The sequence below is a fragment of the Emydura macquarii genome, unplaced genomic scaffold, assembly GCF_026122565.2.
Source record: "Emydura macquarii macquarii isolate MOO-44397 ecotype Brisbane River unplaced genomic scaffold, CSIRO-AGI_Emac_v2 contig_2207, whole genome shotgun sequence".
NCBI classification, from domain to species: Eukaryota; Metazoa; Chordata; order Testudines; family Chelidae; genus Emydura; species Emydura macquarii.
Genome location: NW_027132344.1, coordinates 214568 through 237281, shown reverse-complemented (window position 1 = coordinate 237281; position 22714 = coordinate 214568). Strand labels below are relative to the sequence as shown.

At 40.4% G+C, this 22714-nt stretch overlaps 1 protein-coding gene across 2 annotated transcripts in view; it reads right to left on the bottom strand.

Moving 5' to 3' along the window:
• SLC9A7 (solute carrier family 9 member A7) overlaps window positions 1-22714 on the bottom strand; it is a 98030-nt gene that overhangs the window by 38154 nt on the left and 37162 nt on the right. For both annotated transcript variants that reach the window (XM_067559959.1, XM_067559960.1), the window contains exons 2-5: window positions 5600-5799; window positions 4302-4379; window positions 3193-3269; window positions 2116-2228 (exon numbers count right to left, since the gene is read on the bottom strand). In XM_067559959.1, the coding sequence (XP_067416060.1) occupies window positions 2116-2228; window positions 3193-3269; window positions 4302-4379; window positions 5600-5799 (468 nt within the window). The remainder of the gene's footprint in view (window positions 1-2115; window positions 2229-3192; window positions 3270-4301; window positions 4380-5599; window positions 5800-22714) is intronic.

Genomic DNA, 22714 nt, shown 5'->3' with positions numbered 1-22714 from the left:
AAAAGGATATTCTTAAGTGCCTTGCCCAAAAAGTATACTGTATGTTATTAACATATTTGCAAACAGAAGTTGAGAAGGACAAGACTACTAAGTATTCAAAACAATCCATTCAAACAATAACTTCTGTCTGACATTGAGGAAGAAGATCCTGGAGACTCACCCCTATGTGTATCTAATTTTCACTCATCATACACCAATTTCCATGTAAAAGAAAGCAGAAGCTGAATCCAACCACCAGCAGGTTACAGTCTATATCAACGGCTGACTGCCACTTCCCATTTTCACAGAAACAGATATTAAATATGTAAAAATAAGTGTTTTAAAATATAGTTCCCGCTTTGTACCTCAGAAACGCACATTGTGGCAAACAGCTGGCTTCATCCTACTGGGTCTCACACTTCTACCCCTTGTAGTGGGCCAGGGAGTCACCGGTTACCCCGTTTCCCCAGGCTGAACAAGTCTTTTGTCCTTTCCCCTCAGCATGCCCCCAGGACCAAGGGAGGGACCTTATTGTGGATCCCTCCTGCCGGCTGGGGCCAAGGGTTGTCTCCTTCTCTGCCCCTCGGGCTGCAGAGAAGCACCATCTCCTAGCCTGGGGGAAGTTTCTCCTCCAGCTGCCACAAGCCTTCTGGCAGCTTCCTTCTCCTGTGCTTCCCCCTCTCCATTTAGGGAAGGCAGGGTTTAAGTACACCTGGACTAGCCCTTCATTGGGTCCAGATGTCTCTAATTGCCCTGCAATCATCTCTCTTCTGCTTGCAGGAAAAAGGGCTTTTGGCATTCTTGGGCTTACATACTGGCCCTGGTATGCCCTTTTGAGGACCTCTGGCCTGACTTTATCACAACATATACACCAGTTTTCCAGAGACGTTGGAAAACTTAGACAACTTTATGGATCTGTAGCACTTTGAAATTTGAAGACACCATTTAAAAAAAAAGTTTAACAGTTGGCTGTAAAAAAAGGGTCTTTATACTTGAAATACTAAAAATATATTAAAATTTAAACTTAAATTCAAAAGAGATTGAGCCTATTTTATAAAAATTAATACTACATTTCAAATAGTGAATTTGTTAAGGGATAGCCATGCTCTCCAGAAAATGAAATGATTACAGTTATTCAATAGAATGAATGTTTATATTCATGAAAGGAAAAATCTATTAAGAAAAACATTTATCAGCAAAGCCAACCCGTCGGTACATTTTGTTTCTAAATATGTTGCCATACCAGATACCAGCACAGTCTTTGCTGGATACCAACTTTCATGATGCCCAGTGTGGAGTCAAAGAATTAATCATAGAATTGATTAATAGCATGCCTGGCCTGAAACTGATCACAGAAGGCCTGGCCTGAAGTTGTAGCCTGAAACTGAAATAGAAGCCCCAGGTTGAACCATTAACAGGATGTCCCAACTGAAACTAAGATAAAGATGCTAAAATCCCACAGGATGTCTCTGAACCACACTCTAAATGCAAATTGTCTGTTGTGAGCCTTAGGCCTTTTGAAGTCTGTGAGCAGACATCTCCTGTTCTGATAAGTATCGGTACGTGCCCCCCCACCCCTTCCCCATAGGAACTTACTCCATATAATTAGCATTTGAACATGTATTGTGTAGCCACCCATCTTTGGGTGATAGCCAGGGTACCTGATAACCACATTGTATAAACAAGTGACTCTTTGGTCTTTCCTGTGAAAAGATCTGGCGTACCCCATTGTACATATAATCGTCTTTCCTGTTAAGTATAAACTGTTAATCAAATTCCACTATACGATCAACATGTAAATGAACCTAAGCAATCCCTATATAAGCCTTTTGTTTCTGGTAGCCAGGTGAAGTACTATTGCCCAGCATCCAGACATGCTGCTTGACTTCCCTATAGCCACCTGGGTTTTCCCCATAGCTATAGTCATTTGATTGTGTGTGTGTCACAATTAAAGCTGCACCCTATCCAACTCTAAAATGTAGCTGTGTGATTCTTTTCCACGGCACCAGTATGTACATATGTCCATTATACACAGTTACCACTGCAATGTAACTGAAAAGAAAAAAAAACAGTTAGGACTGTCAGCTATACATCTTGAAGAGGTTATCAATGGACTCATTTAAGTAACCATAGTACCTGGATCAGTAGCAGATATGATAGCTCCAAACAAGAGACAGTCTGTGTAGTAAAATTTATCGGAGAGTTGTCCCACCAACTTCATTAGTTTTACAACACCATACATGAGATTCCTGGAGTGAAAGAGGATAAAGCAATGTTTATGAAAACAGGGAGGGTGATGTCTCCTTGGCAAGGCAGTGAACAGCATAGGAAAGATAAAATCCTCATCTCTGCTCAGGTAGGCCTTGCCACAGTAGGGGGTTAGCTACATTTGAAATGCTACAGCAGCATTTCTCCCATCAGTGTAGGTAATCAACCTCTCAGAGGCAGTAGCTAGGTCAATGGAAGAATTCTTCCATCAAGGGGGTGGATTTTTCATACCCCTGTTTGAAGGACTTAAACAGACCTAATTTTCTAGTGCAGCCCAGACATAGAGTTCAGCATCAAACAAACAGTGAGAGTGGAACTCTAATCTCTCAACAGATGTTTCCTCATCAACTGAGCCAAAATGTGTGATATGACCCAACATAGGTCACTTTAGGCATGTAATCTGTCAACATGATTAAAACATACAATCGAACAGTTTCCCCTAATGAATTGTGCAGTACTTAGGGAAAGATCTTTGTACTAGAACAGCTATTACATTATTTTTTCCTCTGCAGTGAAGTTCCCTCAAGGTTGGAAAACAAGGTCACCTATGCAAGAAAAGAGCTATTGAGTGTATATACCATAAAGCTCTTACAAAAGTCCATATGCAGCCCTGTTAACAGAATAAATATTTAAAATCAAAAACTATTTTGCTCGAGGACTGTGGGGTTGGAAAATAGCCATGACCACCATGGAACTGACTAGCCTTGTTGTCTCTTCTTGGCAGCTCGATTCAAGAAGGCAAAACATTATTTGAAGTCAACCAAATTCTAGTATCATTTTAGGGGCTGAATTTTGCCAAAAGGATGCATGAATAAAACTCTAATTAAACATTTATGGTTACCCCTCTAATCACTAGAAATCAGATTGTTTAGGGAGATATGGCATTTATTTCATCAACTTAAACTTGTACAGAAAAAGTTGCACACTCTCTCAAAACTCACTCACCCAATAATAAAACAAGAGACTGCAGTTCCTAAAAAGGCATAAGCCAGAATAGACCCCAGATTCCTGAAAAAGTGTCTCTGTATGAGAAAAACAAACAAACAAACAAACAAACAAACAAAAAGCTATATTAAAGCTCAGCTATGTGAAAATTCAGACATCAACAAAATGTATAGTATAGCTCTCCGGCAATATAAGGAAACAGTCTTCCACTCCAGGAGGAAATCATATTTTGAATCTTGCAATGTAAATCTTCTCTAATATTTAAACAAATTTAATATAAGTCCCACCTGAATCGTGTTTATAACCTTATGTGGGGCTTGTTGAGACAGCTTTATAACCGGATGCTTATGTGACTAATATAACAGATGGCCAAGAGTTTAAAAGGAAAATAACTGGAGGAGATAACCCCAAGACGCAAAGTGCAGTCCTGAATTTCCATCCTCCATTATTCAGAGGTGTTCAGACCAAAGTTTAGGTTTGGGCCCATCTCTCTAAAAGTAACTTACTGAATTCATGAAATGCAGAAGAAAACCAGAACAATTCACTGGAGATATTGTTTAAGGTCTAGTCTACACTTAAAATTACAGCAATAGCTGTGCCACTTTAAAAGCGCTTGTGTAGCTGCAATATGCCAACAGGAGAGAGCTCTCCTGCCGACGTACTAAAACCACCTAAACAAATGGTGGCAGCTATCAGTGGGAAAGCATCTCCCATTGACATAGCACTGTCCACACAAATGCTTATGCCGGCAAAACGTATGTAGCTCAGGGGTTGTTTTTTCACACTCCTGAGCGACAACCATTTTGCCAGCCTAAGCACTAGCATAAATAAGGCCGTAGTTTATCTTGCTTATTCAGTAGCAATATTCAGGGGTAAATAACATTGCAGGACAACAGTAATACAGTATTCTATGTATTTGTACTTTCACTTAAAACTATCCAAGTGTTTAGAAACAATGGATGAGACTTTCTTGCTCTGCAAGAGGCACCACAAAAGAGACACTTGTGTTCAGGACTGCGGCACTAATGGAGATTGTACTCTAGATGTTAGTGACGCAACATTAGGCAAAAAGAGTCATGGTTATATTCTCAGAAAGTGCTTACACTTACCTTCTTCAAGCTGTATCCAGCATGGAAAATAATAGGAGGCAACAGAATGTTGAAGAAAACTTCTGGATCAAATGTTACCTTTAAAAAAATATAAAAGCCCATTACAAAAAAAAAAAAAAAAAAAAAAAAAAGGAGTATACTCTCAGACAGCAATTGCTAATAAAATCCTTACAATTTTAGTTGTGGAAGTAATTAATGTTAACAAACAAACAAAGTGACAGGTATTCTTTTTATTACCCATGAGGTAACATTATATATATGCTAAGGCAAAGGTGTGAGGATTTTAATAGTGATCACTGTATTTGGAGAACTTTGGCATAACAACGAATTGAAGATCCTTCAACAGTTGAACAGTCCCAACTGGCAGTCCCCTCCTTAAATGCACCTGAAACACAGAAACTTAGATTCAAAAGATGCTGCATAAGGCCCCTTTATCGTGGTATTAACCATTTTGTTTGTACAGATTTCTGATTCTTATTTGTAGTTCTAACACTATTTGCACTTTTTAAAAATACAGCTTTTGCATATAGTTTCCATATGTGTAAATCACCCAAATCATAGGCGCACACATACCCCTCCCCCCACACCCTGAGTGTCACAGATTCTGATCTTCCACAATTGCCAATAACTTCAGTGGAAGTTGTAAATGTCCGGTCCCAGTGGAAGTCAGGCTAGACTGTTAAAGGCAGCACAAGCATTTAAAATTAAGGATACACTAGTGGGTGTCAAAAGTCAGTGATCAGTGCTACCAGCAAACTGCTGTGCATAACCTAGTGTTCATATGGAAACTCCCAGTTTCAGATGTTTTACATTTGATGGGAGGGGAGAGAAGTTAAACTAGTTTTTCTTTGAACGGAACTGGATTAAAAAATATAGAAGAAAAATCAAAGATGCTCAGTGTAGAAAACTCCCTCTACTACAGAACTGAATTGGACCTTCAGTAGCAATTAATGTCTTGACGTGGATCCATTAAGGTAGGCTAATTATACAGAAATGGTTTTGGTTATACTGAACATACATTAATTCTTGAACTGTTATGAAAGGACGTGTGAATACTATGATACAAAGAAGGCAACAATTATAATTTTGCCAATGACAATACTATGCAGAAGGACACTTTTGAATGAGCTTAAATAATTTAGTTCTACCACATCTGGAAATACAATACTGAATATCATGCCATGCACTCAGTTTGGATGGGAAGGAGGGAAGTGTGTGTGTGAAACAGGAAGAGTCACCTATGCAATAGTCATTCACAAGACAGGTCAATACTTATTCACAAAAAAAATTACTCTTACCTTTCGCAACATGTCATTCTGTTCCACATTGTGTATTTTTCCCGGGCTTATTTCTCCTTTAAGGGTATACTCAAAAAACTTCCCACTGACATTGACCAAAAGCGTTGTAAATGCTCTGTTCTCCTGCGAGCAGCTGAATGGCTTATCGTGGCCACCAGTGGAGGGAGTACCATATCTCAGGATCACTCCAACAATGAGTCCTGAAAGAAAAATCCTTTTGTAAGAGTCTGTAATTACATGAATCAGGCATAAGCTCCTAGTTTCCAGATTCAGTCATCACTCAGTGCACAACACCACATGGAAAGGAACCTTGTGGATCTACATATACCTTACACACATTTTGTAGGGACCAACCGTTGTTATTGTGGTTTCTAAACTAGGGATGCTCAAAGCAGGCCATGATTAAAGATGCCGGTTTCAATTTATCTGAATAGCAAAATTTTAAAAATGAAATTGTTCCTATTTCTTTATATGTACTCCTCTATCATAGGGAATTCTTCAGAATTGTGCTGAAAGCCATATAATGATAAAATACAGAAAAAACACTTTACATTGGTAGCTTCCTGGAGATATCAATGCTAACAAATACCAGCTTTAAAATAGTTTGCAAGTTATTTAATAGAAGCAACTGTATCTATTTTGCCATTGTATTTCACTTCTGGAGTGAAGACGAAAGCATAACTGCTATAATTTGGCAACCAGTATCAGAGAGAGAAAGAGGGAGAGTTTCTGTGCATTGCAAATTTAGCAACCAATGTGCACCTAGGAGCCAGCTGCACTTCAGCCAGAGCCATTTGCTGCAAAGGGATTTCCATTTCAGTTAAGAATTGGTCTTCATCTTTCACAAAGGTGAAAATGAACAGAGTAAGCTGGTGCATTGCTCATATGACACATGAAAACTGCTCTACAGCGTTAGAGGAAGACCAATTACTCAGCCAGCCCAAAGAAAACAAAAAATACTACTAGGGAAAGATATATAATAGTACAAAGTAGGAATGATTTGCACCCTCTCAAATATAATTTAAGGGTAGGCTCATACAAGGAGGTTGGATAAGCTTAAAATGGGATTATGATAGTGCTCCCTCCCTATCCACTATGCGTTGTACTGTAAAGAATGAGATATTAGTCCCGCATTAAGAATCCATAGACATGATCTCAGCATGGACCATAGATAGAAAAACCAAGTTAAAAAAATAAAGTCTCCACTACTCCTGTCACAGGAAAATGAACAAATTGCCTAGTCCTTGGTCCAGGTGGTTATTTTTAAATATCACTTGTATCTAACCACTGTTCCAGACACCAAATGCAAGGTGAAAATGAGGACAGAATTTATTGACGAAAATGGAGTCCTATTGGCAGAAGCAGTAAGTGGCACCCTTGGATCATCTTTGCTCTCTGTGGGCCTGACCGCTCACACAGACGTTTGTTTCCCCTAGAGTGCACCCAATTGAAGTATATAGAAAATAATAGCCAAGGGAAGGATTAGATAACAGAGAAGCTTTTATTTTTAGGGCATCAATCTTTCAAAGGGTCAAAAAGGAAAGAACCTTGTCCTCTTAAATTCATAGTAGAAATACCAGATTTCATTAAGTAACAAAGCATACCAGATCACTGGAATACAGCACGCGCACGCACACACACACACGCGCGCACAGCATTAGAGGACAGTCAGCCTCATGTCCCACTGTTTCTATGATCAAGATGATCGGGGCAACCGAGAAATATAAAGACACTGATACATGACGTTAATTGTATTTTCCAGACTTCTTTGCCCGGGATCCAGAAGAAGAGTATAATTTATATTGAAAAATTGCTATTGTACAAGCAAAGCACATAGGTCTTATAATCTAACAGCAATTACCTGTTATTGAAAAAGCCCAATGAATCAAAAATTCATAAGACTAATTTCTTACTGACACCAAAAATTCAGACAATTATATTTCATATTTATATTGAACTTTTAATCCCCAATGATCCCAAAGCATTTTACAAACTACACAGAGGACATAACAGAAATGCAACTAACTGTGGGGTGGAGGGCTACAGTCAGTCAACATACAGCACCCTGCACAATAGTTCATGCCAGGGAAATTTGGCCAAGCTCAATGGTTCAAATTCTCATAGCTTTACGCAGTTCTCTCTCCTCACACTTGAAATAAAACTTGACACATTCCATCAACACAGTTTTCTACATTTTCTGAGAGGATGATTTTCAACAAGGATAAATAATTATTCCAGATCAGGATAGCTAAAATGAACTTATTGTTTACTAAAATGTAATAGATGTAATTTTATACAGGTAGTGGCAGGCGAGAAACTCAAGCACAGAAAAGGATTGTGGCTACAGCAAGACAGATTTCAACTTGGAAAATTGTTTGTATTTGATTTTTGTCTGAGATGTGGAAGGAAAGTTCCCGTCTTTCAGACAGGCATGAAAACTACCATTGTCTGCTTAACGCTCTACAAATAGAAGTGGAAATCCCCCTTGCTATTGCATTAGTCAGTCATATTGCAGTGTTGTACATAATCTTATTATAGAATTGGATCCAATCTACTCTTTTCCTGTAATCAAACTAAGGCAATTCAGTTAAAAGTTTTAAGTGAGATATGCCTAGTAAATTTATTTTTTAAAAGATGCATATTATAAACATACTTTGTTTAATCATAAAATAGATATAAATAACAAAAAATGCAATGCAATAATCAAAGCGGTAATCTGGAAAGCACCCCTACAGTCCTACACTTCTGCACTGATATAACACCACAGCTCAGTTGCAGTTGAATGGGGAGTCACACAACATAGCCATGACCCACCTTCCTCACAGCACTGTCTGAGTCTAGCAACAGTAGGCAACGTCTGAAACCAAGTTCTCCAAATATCCATCCCTGCTTAAAAAGTTGTTCTTAATTTCTCTGGGTTTCCATTACCTGAAGGGGTGGGTGGTCACGAGAAGCAACACAGCATGACAGAGGAAAGTGCAGACAGACAGGGCCCAGACAGAGGGAAGCGTCATAAATAAGTGGAAACAGGCATAAATGAGGAAGGGACTTGGATAGGGCCTCTCATATCATTTCACAAGATCTATGGCTAGCCTCATCAGAATTATTATGTGGTTAATCAATTGAGGGGTTTAAGAGGCCAAACAAAAGAGAAAACAAAAATTTAATCTTAGTTTACAAAAAAGAGATATTTACAACTAGTTTGGGACAAGATACAGGTTTTGTAAATAAAACTACATTATATATCTATAAACCACATTACTGCAAAAAATAGACAATCATCCCACACCATGTGGGTTTATAATGTATCTTTGAAATGGCAGCCTTCAAAGCCCTGAAGGGCAACAAAGGAAGATAGTAAGGAACATTTTATTTCAAATAGTGGGAAGCCAGGGAAATTCCATCCCTTTAATAAAATCATACAAGAGGGGAAATCACTAGAGCTAGGCAGAAACCAGATCCTTTCATAAGAAATTCTGTGATTTCAAACTCCGTTCAGTTTCAAAATGGGACAAAAAGCAACATTTTTTCCCAAGTTTCCTGTGAAATAAATTTTTAAAAACCCCACAAAACCCATTTTGGATCAAATTGTTTTGTTTTAGTTTTGCCATATACATTTTTTTTATTTGGGGGGGGAGGGGTAATATAAAATTTCAAAATGAAAGATTGTTTTGAAAACAAAAACAAAATCCCAGATGTTTCACTTTGAAAATGTTAAAATGAAATGTTTCAACTGTATCAAAATGTTTTTCGCCCCACCCTTCAAAAGCCAAACTTTTGTCAAAAATCAACGCATTTATTTGAAACATTTTGCTTACAATGAATGGGCATTTTTGATAGAAAATTTCTGTCCTGCTCTAAAAGGCCCATGTACTTTGCCATATCAGTTCAGGAGACGGATAGGCTTGTTACCAAAGCACAGAGCGTGGCTCTATCCTAGGCTCTGCAACACAGGTTTAATATGACCTTGGGAAAATTATTTAACTCTTAGTACATCAGTAAAGTAGGTATACTTGACAGATCAGGAAAGTGAGGTGCAGAAAGGATGAATTCATCCTAACGCTCATTAAGCACTTCAAGATCCCCTGATGTAAAACATAGAAGTATTTTATTTTTGTTACATATTCAACCTGATGAAAGCCCTGGTCTAGCTTGGAGACCTTTATGTTGCTGTCATATCTCCTTTCAGACACATGACAAATAAATCAACCCTGAAAAGGTGCCATTTACCATTAAGTTTACTTGCTTGTCTAAGGGTTGCATACATACAAAACTCTAGAGACACTTAGTTTCAGCTAGGCTTAGGTTTAGGTAGTTCTAGGTCTTTGATTCACAATATCAGAAAGGCTGGATTTGCAAGTCCTGCACTGAAATTTGTACATCACAAGGAATACAAATCCATCCTTTAGAAATTCTCTCTCAATATATGGTTTAACCCAATCCCAGAATAAGTGTGACAGAATAACAGCTTCAAGACAAATGGAAAAAAGCCAGATTTAGAATTGCTTGATGGACAAATTGAGTAATCCTGGTTTACTTCAGCATTAATTGCTGGCATGTTATCACTAAGTATAAATCCACTAGAGCTTTGACTCCATTATCTAACAGACTAAAGACTTAAGGCTTCTAAAAATAAAAAGAGTCTACATACTAAATTGCAGACTATGTACTGATTCTATTTCCTCATTATGAGGACTCTTTGGTGAAGAATTATTTAAGTGCCAGAATCAATACAGAAAATACTTGTATGGAGGTCTTTAGAAGGAGATTTTACTTCATAAAAAGAGCCAGGAACCTCTAGGCTAGGGTGACCAGATATCTTTATTGTATAGGGACAGTCCTGATATTTGGGGCTTTTTCTTATTTAGGCACCTATTATCCCCCAACCCCTGTCCTGATTTTTCACACTTGTTATCTGGTCATCCTACTAGGGTCTCAAGTACATTACTGTATTTTTGGCTATGTTTACACTGCACAGTTCACTGAGGTGGTTGGCAGCCAGGTCACCCTAGCTCAGGATGTGAGCAAAGCTCTACCCACATTATCCTCACTATTTCTGCATTCACCCGAATGTGTTTGGGGGCCTATCCTTTGTGCTAAGATGCTTAGGAGAACTTCTCTGTCCTTCATGTGTTGGGGGAATTGTGGAAAGGTACTGGAGGACTATCAGCACTCAAGTAATTAAGCTGCATCCTCACTGCAAAGTGGGTGGATTCCAGCCTGAGTTAAAGCAGAGCCTAGCACAGTGAACTAGCCCAGGCTTAAAGCACCTCCAAACTTGGGTCAGAGGGTAATCTGTGTTGATGGTAGGAGATTTGGGCTAAAACCCAGGGAACTGCCTGGGTTAACTGTGTAATGTAGACCTAACCTTACCAGAGCGCCTAACCTCAAGAATCAAATCAGGCACTGTTACAAGAGGAAAATCTTCTATAAAACTGCTGGGAGGAGGCTAAAAAAATTCTTATATGGAACTCAGAGGAAATGGTTTGACCCAAAACTCTGAAAAGACTAATTGGCCAGAGGGTATGTTCGCATTACCAGATGCAGCAAAGTTCATTTTGAAGAGTTTATCATAATCAGCAACCCCTAACTTGTGTTCAAACTGCACTGTCCATGTCTCACTTACATAGAGAACGCATCTGGGGCAAGATCTGTCTTTTCAGTAAGGGACATACAGTCCGCACTCAAATATAACAACTTAGCTTCATATATGCTCAGTCATGTATAATAAAGAAAAAAAACTAATAAAATAAAATAATAAAATAATAATAATAAATAGAGGTGACAGATTTTGGCGACATGTCCAACACATTATATTTATCCTTCACTGTTGTTTGAGCACAGGAGTCACTGAAGCAAGCAGAAGCAACTCTAAATGCCTACTAGGAGTGGATCAGATGAATCAAGTGTTATTTTTATAAAGTTGCTTTTCAGAACTGAATTCCACTTTATGTCTGTAAAGTATTTTCAAGGGATGTTAGCTTCGAAAATGTCATCAACATAAATAATCGGTAGCCTTCAGTTAGTGAAGGCATCCAGATTTCATAATAAAATTCTATTCTGCACTATTAACATGCCTTGTATGGATTTTGGTCATGCTTGCAAAGTCTTCTGTGCAAAGTAAGTGCCAAAATATTAGTGGTAAAGAAAAGCTTGTTGTAATTGCTGTAAGGTACTCCCCTCCCATTTCTTCACACACCTTGAAATGCATTCCCTACAGTCCACCATAAGCCCTTAAATTCCTCTTGTTCTCTTCAATAGACAGCAGGGAGGAGGGAAGAGAGAATTAAGACTTCAAAAATGAAGGGCATCTGAAAATAAGAAATAAAACTTAAAATGGTAACTGGGATGATTCTGAACAGTGTATCATATTAAAGATAGCAAAGGACTGGGCTGGCTATTAAAGAAACATCTGCAAGTCAGCAGGACTGGACAAGCTACAGCAAAAAGCATGACAAGAAATAGGGAAGAAAACTGCTGAAAAGTAGTAATCATTTCTAATAAGTCTTGGAGAACAGATGAGGTGTGACACAACTGAAGAAAGGCAAATGCAGTGTCAGTCTTTAAAACTGGAGACTCAGAGTCATACCCCATTGGACTGCAATAACCACATCATTGCATTTAAGAAACAATAAAATAATCCATGTAAACACTTGAAGGACTCTGATTTGCAGTAGTTAGATTTTATGGGTTCGTAAGCTATAGTATTTACCAGACAAGCCTGCTCAAAGCTTGAATTGGGGTCATACAGGAGATTATGCCACAATATCTCCTCCCCATCTCTTCTAACCAATGCTGAATGAAAGAAAATAAGATAGAACATACCAAAACTTTCTTTTTGGCAGGGTCTAGGAGTTACTCCTTCACCAACCAAATACTGACCGAGAGAATTTTTATTTTTTTAAATGTTACAGATTAGGGAGACAAAGGGAACACAGCGGACAAAAATTATCTTGATTTCAGTAGGACTTCTGAAACAATTTTATAAAAACTTGAGAAGTTAAAAAAAAAAGGATACCCCATGAATATAGACAACACAGTACAAAATATATTCTGACATAGAACCACAGAAGATTAGGGTTGGAAGGGACTTCAGGAGACCATCTAGTCCAACCCCCTGCTCAAAGCAGGGCCAACCCCGACTAAATCATCCCAGCCAGGGCTCTGTCAAGCCAGGCCTTAAAAACTTCTAAGGATGGAGATATAACATACCAGTTACCATTTTATAAGGGCAGTATAATATTTTCCATTGTATATGACCTATTGTTTACAGCTGATGAGTCATTTACTACAATGTAGTTTAAAAGATGCTTGACAGACTACAAACAGAAATTAGTCCTAAAGAGCGCATTGTCACTCGAATGGGTCAGTGATGGGAGTCCAAGAACTTAGATTAGATAGAAAAAAGGATGGACGACAGAGTGTGATCAAAGAAAGTCCCAGGAAAAAAATCAATCCTGAAATTTGTACTTTTTATTTTAATAGTCAACAATCTGAAGAACACTGTTCATTCCAGGGTGACTGACATCCACAGAGAATACCACAGTTATAAAGCATCAGAAAAAACAACCATTAAAAACCCGAGAACACTATTCACTAAAGAGAACACTATTCAAAGGGTGGCTGTACTAAGGTTGGGTAAAACAGCATTATTACCTCCTCTTAGATGGAGAGGATAACTGGGCCAAATCCTGCAATCCTTACTCCGACAAAACTCCCATGAATTTTAGTGGGAACACAAAGGCAAAAAGAGTTGATCCAATACCACTTTGCATCCCAGGATCGCATTGTGCTTTAAAAATAATAAATTGAGCTTCATAACACCACTGGGAAGTGAAGTATTATCTCCATTTTACCAATGGGGAAATTGAGGCAGACTATGGCAGAGTTGAAATTAGAACCCAGGTCCCTCAGTTCCTACTCATGTTCATTAACCATGAAAACCAGTCTTCTTTAAATGGAGGTTACAGTGATGTTGTCCACGTCAAAGCTAGTAAACTTCAAAAAAACATGTTAAAAGTAGTTTCAGGTACTACCCCCGAATCTTTCTGCCAAACATTGTGTTCAGAATCCTGTTTCTGTTTTTGTTTACCCTCTTCCTGTGTGGAAGACCCTCATGAACAGGGAGAATCTCCTATACCGGGACAATACTGAGTAAACACAAACTGCTTTACAAAGCATACCAACAGGAGGAACTAGGTACAGTATTTCTCTAATTTCCTTCACTCACAAAAATCTTAGGTGTTGCTCATAACGAAAGTAGGCAGTAATGTTTTCTGACCAAAATTTGACCTTTTTTCCCCCCACTTCCTTCGCCCCCGGTAAATTGACAGTGTCTCTGACATGAGGTGGTTTGTCCCAGTTCTTCTGGTGAGTCAATAGCAACCAAGAGCCTTGACTCTCAGTCCAGTGCTGGAACCAATGCACCACATGTACGCAGTACAGGGTGGCAGTTGTGTCTCTTGTGTTGTAAGTCTTCAACTCCCTATACCCTATAGCAGTGGTTTTCAAACTTTTTAGGCTGCATAAACCTTTCCAAATAATGTACCCAATCTGAGATAGACAGAGGCAATGGAAGGGGGACATTTATGGGGCATACACACAGTTTAGTTTAAGAGAACAGCCAAACACAGAAAACCAATCTTTTAGGAACAATTACCTTGTTTGTTTTAATAAAGTACCTAGTGGCTCCTTGTATATAGGAAAACATTACAGGCACCAGCACTGGAGATAATCAAAAATAGAAAGATTCCTGTGGGATTAGTGCAGAAAAGAAACCTGCTCAACCTACCTAGTTTTGGAAAGTCTCACAAGGGCCATCCACTCGATCATTTATTATTCTGAGATATTTTACATTTAGAAGAATTTCCTACCAGCAAGTTTTGACAGTTCATTGGCTCCAGCTGAGAATGTGTAAGCCACAGCTTGGAAAGTAATTAGAAAATTAATACGTCAGACTCAGGTAACATTTTATCTGACAACTGCGTTTTTTCCTCCAGCCATTCCCATACACAACAGTAGGTCCAAAAAATAAATATGCCACATTTATGATCAGATTGAAAAGTAATAATCAAACAAGATGAAGTAGTCAAGCTGCAACTGCTTACAAAAATATATGAAGACCTTTTACACAAGCCTAAAGCTTTACAACATAAAATTACTCTGCTAAAAATAAATGTGCTCCCAATTAAACACTGAATTTTCATCCCTTCAATATGCAAGTCTCTTCCTTTGTTCTGAATGTACTGAGAGGTCACACAAGAGAAATGATTCAGTAGATTTCTTAGGCTTGAATTTCCTCCCTTTTCTGCTAAATTTATCAGCTCTAATTGGCACATCATAGACATAAAATATCAGATTCAAAATTATCATTCAGCATTTGTTCCAAGAAAAGCTATTGCCATTCTTAAATTCTTTACTAATTGGCTGGATTATGTGGCAGTGAGGGTGGATACAGAAGTTGGGAGGCAGGTTTAGGTTTCTGTGCTCCCAGCTGGAAGGTATTATCAGAAGTAGTGTTGACTATTTCATTGCTTTAGGTATTTATGTCTGACAATTAGCGTATCAGAAACACATGTGTTACAATTCTTTAATTCAAGGAAACAGCAATACCTTTCCATTCCTTTGAATGGATCGCTATTATAACATTATGAAGTTCAGGTCTGCTTATGAATACTACTAAGCTTTGCTTCAGCAACAGTAATACACTGCAGTTCTCTATTGCTTCTTTGATCAGAGGAACTCAAAGCCCTTGACAAAGAACTCACTCCTTTTGTTCTTAATTTGAAAGCTCAGTTATCATCTGTTACTATTTTTAATTCACCAAACATGAAATGCATTAGTTCAATTAGGATTTCAGTGTAATGCCTCACAAAAGATTTAAAAACTAAAATTAATGTTTTGCTTGCTATGTGAGTCAAGGGAAATATAAAGGAAATCAAGGGGAATGGACAGGAATACAACATTAGACCAACCACAATAGACCAAATCACACCCACCTGAAAATATTTATCAAGTTTCAGACTTAAAACTACTGATGTATTATGGTTATTATTTGTATTAGAGAAGTGCTTTAAGGGCCCAGCTGAGATCAGCGCCATAATGTGCAAGCTTCTATTAAGAGTCTTGTTCAGAAATAATTCCTGCCTTAAAGATTTTACAGTCTTTGGCGCAATTCTACAATTTGATCCATGTGATCACAAGGTAGGATTCAAACAAACAGACAAGAAACATAGACAGGAAATATTATCTCCTTTTCACAGAAAGGAAATGGAGGCACAGCAAGATTAAGTGACTTGCCCAAGGTAACACAGGATGTCTGTGGCAGAGAGCTGTGAATTAAGCCCAGATCTCTTAAATCCTAGTCTTGTACCTTAACCACAAGACCATCCTTGGAAACTGGGTTATATATCAGAAAGCCCCATCCCTTCATTAGTCAGACTGTTCTAGAGATGATATACATTATATACCTAATCATATCTAATCAGCTAATGGTTATGCTATTAAGTGAATATCACTAGCTTTAATGTACCAGCATCAGAGAGGTTTGATTGCAAGTACTTTGGAAGCAGAGCTGATTGCTCTGGTAATGCTTTTCCAGGCTAAAATTAATCTCCTCTATGTCCCCAAAGTTCAAGCCCTCTCTGGTTTTAAATAAAAGTTTTGCAGGTTGCAATTGCTTCCGCTAAGTGATAGCTTTTCAAGTTTTAAAGTTTGTATTTATTTCATACTACACTGCTACTTTAGCTTTCAACCAATGCTAGCTACTGAGTTCTACAATTCTGAGGAGATATTTGCATGTTATTTGATCAATGAAACAGAATTAAGTCCCACCTTTGGAGATTTTTTTTTTTTTAAATAAGAGCTGTTTAACAAGTCTCTGCAGTTTGATTATTGTGTCAGAACAAATAGCTCAGTTAAAGCTCTAAGCATGGAAGGACTGTGATGTGATGGTAGGTCTACACTGCAGCAGGGAGTGCGCCTCCCAGTCTGGGGCCTGGTCTACACTGGTGATGGAGGTCTACATAACGTCACTTACGTCGATCTCTGTAAACCTGTATCTACACTGGCACTTCAGTTCCGTCGACTTAAATCGTGGCAAAAATCGACTTAATAAAACCACCTCTGCAAATGGCGTAGTGCCTAATTCGAATTTATTGGTTCGATTTAGCGTCAGTGTAGACAGAACTTTACTTAAATTGACGTTATTGGCCTCCGGGAGGTATCCCACAATGCCTTGTTGTGGCTGCTCTGGACATTCGCGCTGTGCTGTAACGTGGTCACACTACCTGGAAATGTCCCCTCCCCTCATGCCCCAGGAACATTTGAATTTTCATTTTCTGTGCAGCCAGCGTGGAGAGAGCTTTGTCACTGTTCTCCGCATGGCTCCTGCAAAGCCCAAACGTGCTCCAGCATGGAGTCGACCAGAGGTCTTAGATCTCATCGGTCAAGGAGTCCGTTCTGGCTCAGCTCAGAGCCAGCAAAAGGAATCTGGACATTTACGGGAAGATATCCCAGGGCATGCTGGAGAAGGGACACAAGAGGGACACGCAGCAGTGCCGCGTGAAGATCAAGGAGTTGCGTCAGTCGTATCAGAAAGCTGGGGAAGCTAACAGCCATTCTGGCCCCTCGCCCAAAACATGCCGCTTCTATGATGAGGTGCATGCAATTCTCAGTGGCAATCCCACCATGGTGCCTCCCCGCAGTATTGATACCTCTGCTAGGTCACAGTCCATGGACAATGATGAGGATTCTGTGGACGAGGAGGAGAAGGCTGAGGAGAGCAGGGTGCATGAGAGTGGGGTGTCCGTTCTCCCAGACAATCAGGACCTATTCCTGACCCCCGAGCAGTCCAACAGCACACAGGACAGCAATAATGATCCCGGAGAAGGCACATCTGGTGAGTTTTTTTTTTCTTCTTAGCAGTTCTGTCCTTTTACATTGGGGGAAGAGGGCAGAAAGGGGATTTCAAGCATTTAGCGGACTTTACTGGGGGGTTACCCCCAGAACAGATTATTTATGTGATGAGATATGCTCCAAGAATCATCAGTTGATATCTCATGGAAACTTTCCTGTAGGTAATCTGTTATCCTTTGCGCAAGGTTTCGGGGGAGGGCTGCCTTGTTCCTTCCTCCCTGGTAGGATACTTTGCCGCACCATGCTGCAATCAAGGGAGCCGGTATCATGGCGGAACACAGCATATGTGCCAGGCTGGTACCCCGCTGCATTCAGTTAATCTTCCCTTTCCTCATGCGTTACCCTCCGGAGACTGATATTGCTCATGGTCACCTAGGGAAGACAATACCCGAGCTATACAGCAGATGCCCTGTACCTCTGTATTCCCCATTGTAGAGTCCTACCAAGTCACTGATTATTTTTATTTGGTTTAAGCAGAGACTATAAACCCTCCCGTGCTGTCTGCAGATCCCCTTGCTTCCCATCTCTGTAAGGGTACAGCGAACCAACCTTTCTGGGATGTCAGGAATGGAATGAGGGTCTGTGTTTGCCCTGTGCACTGCATAGGGAGTATTGTCTACATCAGCGGTTCTCAACCTTTTTTTTACAGAGTACCACTCGGGTCAGGTACAGTCGGGTCAAGTACCGCTTCACCTGACTGTACCTGGCCAGAGTAGGACTCGGTAAAATTGCGGGGTTGCGTGAGGGATCGCTGCCCTCCGCCGAAACTGTGCCGCCGTTTCACACTTTTCGGCAGCAGAGAGGATGGTGCTTTCGGCGGCGGCGCGGTTTCTCTGCGGTGGTAAATGGGTTTTGCGGCAGGGGGAGGGCTTTGATTCGGCGGCAAAAAGTTTTTTTAACGGAGGAGGGGGGAGAGATTCTGCGGCGGAACAGATTCCCGGCGGCGGAAGGGGGGGATTCGGCGGAGGCAGGGTTTAGCGACGGCGGCAAGGGTGAGGGAAGCAGCAGCGGCAGCGGGGTTTTTCAGCGGTGGCAAAGGGGGGGGATTCGGCGGCGGCAGGGTTTATCGGCGGCGGTGAGAGGGGGATTCGGCGGCGGACTCGGCGGCGCGTTTCCCATCACGTACCACCGAGCCCTCTTCCGCGTACCACCGGTTGAGAACCCCTGGTCTACATTGTTGCAGTCGTATCATTATTTTCAGTCTGCTAACAATGGCTTGTTACTTTCTTTTCATTCTTTAAACACCTCCGCCTTGGCCCAACCCTCAGGAAATGCTGCAGAAAGACTACCAAGGATTAGAAAGAAGGGGGAGAAACAAAACAAAACAAAAGAAAAAAAACCGAGATGACATGTTTGGTGAGGTCATGAACACCTCCGCGGCCACAGAGACAGAGCTCTGAGCATGGCGGCTGACCTTGTCCCAGAATATGGACGTGGGGAGTCACAGAGAAATGCAGGAGCATGATCGCAGTACCACGCAGGAGATGCTGCGAATCATGCATGACCAGGCAGACATGCTCCGGCGGCTTGTGGAGCTTCAGGAGGAGCGGAGGCTGGACAGAGTCCCCCTGCAGCCCCTCCATAATGCTCCTCCACCTACAGCTTTGCTGCCCTGCCCCTCCCCTACCCCCAAAAGGTCTCGGAGGAGAATGGCCAGGCTACAGTACGTGCTTGCCTCCAGCGGAAAGTGGCCCCGCTGACAGCTGGCCAGCAAGCAACCACACTACTCCTTGAGACTGTGAATGAACACTTCCCCCATGACTTGAATGTTCATAAATAAAAGTTGGCATTATTTCAACATGTTTCTTTATTAAATCATATCTTGTTTGGGATTTGGTGGGCACAGATATCGATGGGGGGGGGGGGGTGGATGTTGAGCAAAGGCAAACAACATACAGGAACAGAAATCAGTCCTGCATCTCATTGCAGAACCTGGTTTTCAAAGCTTCCCTAATGCAAAGCGCTCCGCGGTTAGCTGTCAGCATACTGCTGGCATCTGGCTGCTCATAATTGGCGGCCAGTTTTTCTGCCTCCACAGCCCAACCCTGGGGGAACCTCTCCCCCTTCGCTTCACACACATTATGAAGAACACAGCACGCAGATATCACCGAAGGGAGGTTCTTTTCACTCATGTCCAGCCTAGTGAGGAGACTTCTCCATCTGCCCTTTAAACGCCCAAAGGCACATTCTACAACCATTCTGCAAGTGCTTAACCTGTTATTAAAACACTCCTTACCACGTGGCACCTCAGACACAAGCAAGAGGAAAGCTTACTTAAAAACAAAATGATTTAAAACATTTTTCTTTCACTTTTTCAAAACATAAGCCATAAAACTTCAATAAAGGCTTCATTGTAATGACAGTAGCTTAATAGCAAAATGTTAGCCCGAAATGAAACAAGCTAAAGAATGAGATTCGACAGGGAGAAGCAATCTTTTCTTTTAGCCAGCTAATATTAATGTCATTCATATTCCAAGGGTCCTACACATAGAAAATATTCATCTCTCCACGATTTTGGCTTCAGAGGACCTACAATATAGTTACAGGCAGAGCTATTTACTAGAGATAAGCAGAAACCTTAAATTATATTTATATCTCCAAGTCCAGACCTTCATTCACTTGATAAGTTTCTATCACTTATATGTTAAACAAAAAATTCCAAATCCATTCATTCTAAATCAAACCCTTCGGTGAGTTCCAGTGAGCCTAGTAAAAATGAGGGGGAAGGTCTAGGCTTTGCATATTGCTATTAAGTGTCTCGACTTCCAAGAGTATTGGAAATAGAGAGAAAAATGGAAAGAAGTTAGAACAACACACAAGTGAACTAGTCTGATTCAGACAAACATTGAAAATCCATTTTATCATCTTCAAGAGATAACCCTCAGTTCCGATCTCTTCCCCAGTCTTTTTGCTCCTTTATTGCTCTAAGCAAGTAACCCTTTGTCATCAACTAACCACAGGTGGCCTATAGTCAGAGATCTCAAGTTTAGCAGATTTTGCAAGATGTTCCACATTCTAGCTGAATCAAGCTCCTGTTCTGTATCAAAGAGGAAGGGGAAGAGGGAGACTCTCCATCAAAACACTTTTAGCCTAGGGGATGGTGCACTGATCTCACCTCTGTTGCTGCCATTTACATTCAGATGCTCCTTATAGCTCTTATGACTTAGCAAGGCCTCATGTCCCAATCCTAAAAAGTAGTTAAATATTAGTCCATCCCAAAGTTAACAGAGGCTATGCAGGTCTCTTCAGGCAGAGCTGGGAATAGAATTTAGATCTCTACTATGGCAGACCCAAGATCCAAGACAGAATGTGTTAGATGTGTGTATTCTGGCTGTCCTTTCTCCTCCCAGAGACAGGAACAGAACACAGAATTCTTGATCTCCAATATTCTGCTGCTGTTTAACAAGTAGCTATATAACACACTGACACAGTGTGTGCGTGTGCGTCAAGTTCCCTGCTCATCTCTTTCACTCACACACACTAATAGCAAAACAAAGAAGAAAACCGAGAAGGACACTTTTGTCTAGCAGTGCACAAAGGGATCTAGTAGGACAAAAGCCAGGTCATCAGCCTGGCTTAAAAGACTACTTTTTTTGTGCCTTATTTTATAGCAGATATTTTAAGTGACTGCTTTGGTTAAAATAGTGTATTAACTAGAGCTAGGTAAAATATTACTGTAAAATGGTGTTTGCTGAAGTTTGAAATACAAGCACAATTTCATGAATTGCAAAGTTTCTGATGAACTCCCAAGAACACCAGGGGGAGATGGTGCTTAGTCACAGCCAGTCACACTGCCAGATAACATGGCCTCTAGAGAGAGTAGCACATCATCCAGAGCTCCCAGTTATCTAGAATTCCCTCAAGTCTCTACAGCACCAGATGAGGCCAGGTAAGATCAACAGACTCAGTCACATCTATCTGACAGATATCTGCTCCTGCTCTGCAGAAAGATCTGGTAGCTGATGCCCAGTGCAGCTGCCAACATCTGTGACTCAGCTTGCCCCTTGGTGCTGACTGGACCATGGAGTGGGAATACTGCGTTGCAGGAACCCCTTACACATCCCTCTCCCATTTCTTGCAGTGGAAGCATCATCACTCCACTTCTGGCCATTTCTGTCCCTGCCTGACATTTTAAGTGCGCATAACTGTCTACACATTTACTTTATCTTGTGCTTTTCCGCTTGTAACAAGCAAGTGAGATTTAAAGGATGCAAAATTTGTGCAAAGCAAATTGGTACATTTCTATGTGAAATGCTCATCAGTTTTGCCAAACTAACTGGAACTAATTCCCAGAGGTAAGAGAAACAGCTAGGAAGAGAGTTCCTCCTCTCTTTCCTCTTGCTGTAAGGAACAGAGTGTGTTGCTAGGGTGAAACCAAAAGCACCTCCATTTTATTTTGCCTTGTTTTACCCTGCCACAGCCTCCAGCTTTTGCTTCAAAACAGACACTTCTCTTCCAGCACTAGCTCAAACATCAACCAAGACTGCCTCCCAAAATCTGCCACCATCATTTCTTGTGACTTGGCTTGCACCGGCGAAAGCACAACCGTGTGATGACTTATAATCAATTTAGTTACACTGGTTTAATTGTCTCAGTGTAAAACTGTACTGATGCAACTTGTGTATAGATAAGACCTTAGAAAAAATTGACAGGGGATGTGCAAGTCACCAAGAAGGAACATGAAGCACTCCCACTTCCCACTCACCGAAGGGACAATAAACTGGGACTCAAACCTACATCTTTTGTACAGCAGAACAGACCATTAGTAGGCGTGAAGCCTGTCCCTGACTCTCTTGTTGTATAATCAAGTTATTCTGCTTATTTGCATACCCCATTCAACTTCGTGGTTTGATGCAACGACTGCATTTCTGCCAAAGCACCACTTTCAACACAATCTTCTTGTTTTACCTGTTCATTTAGGTTTTCCAAACTAAATAAGATCCAAATGCACACATTTTTAGCCAGCTTAAAGAAGGGAAAATACAAAAAGCAGAAGCGTTCTTTACATCAAAGGTTCTAACACCACCAGACTAGAGTTATAACTTACTTTTCATACAGTTTGTTTTAGCCGTTTTCCCTAACGTACATCTGCCAATATCAGCCTTAGTCATAGAAAATCCCCAACTACTATAAGAACATTTCTTTATAAGTCTGTTCTAAGAAGTTATCTGATACAAGAACATAAATAAAATTATTAGT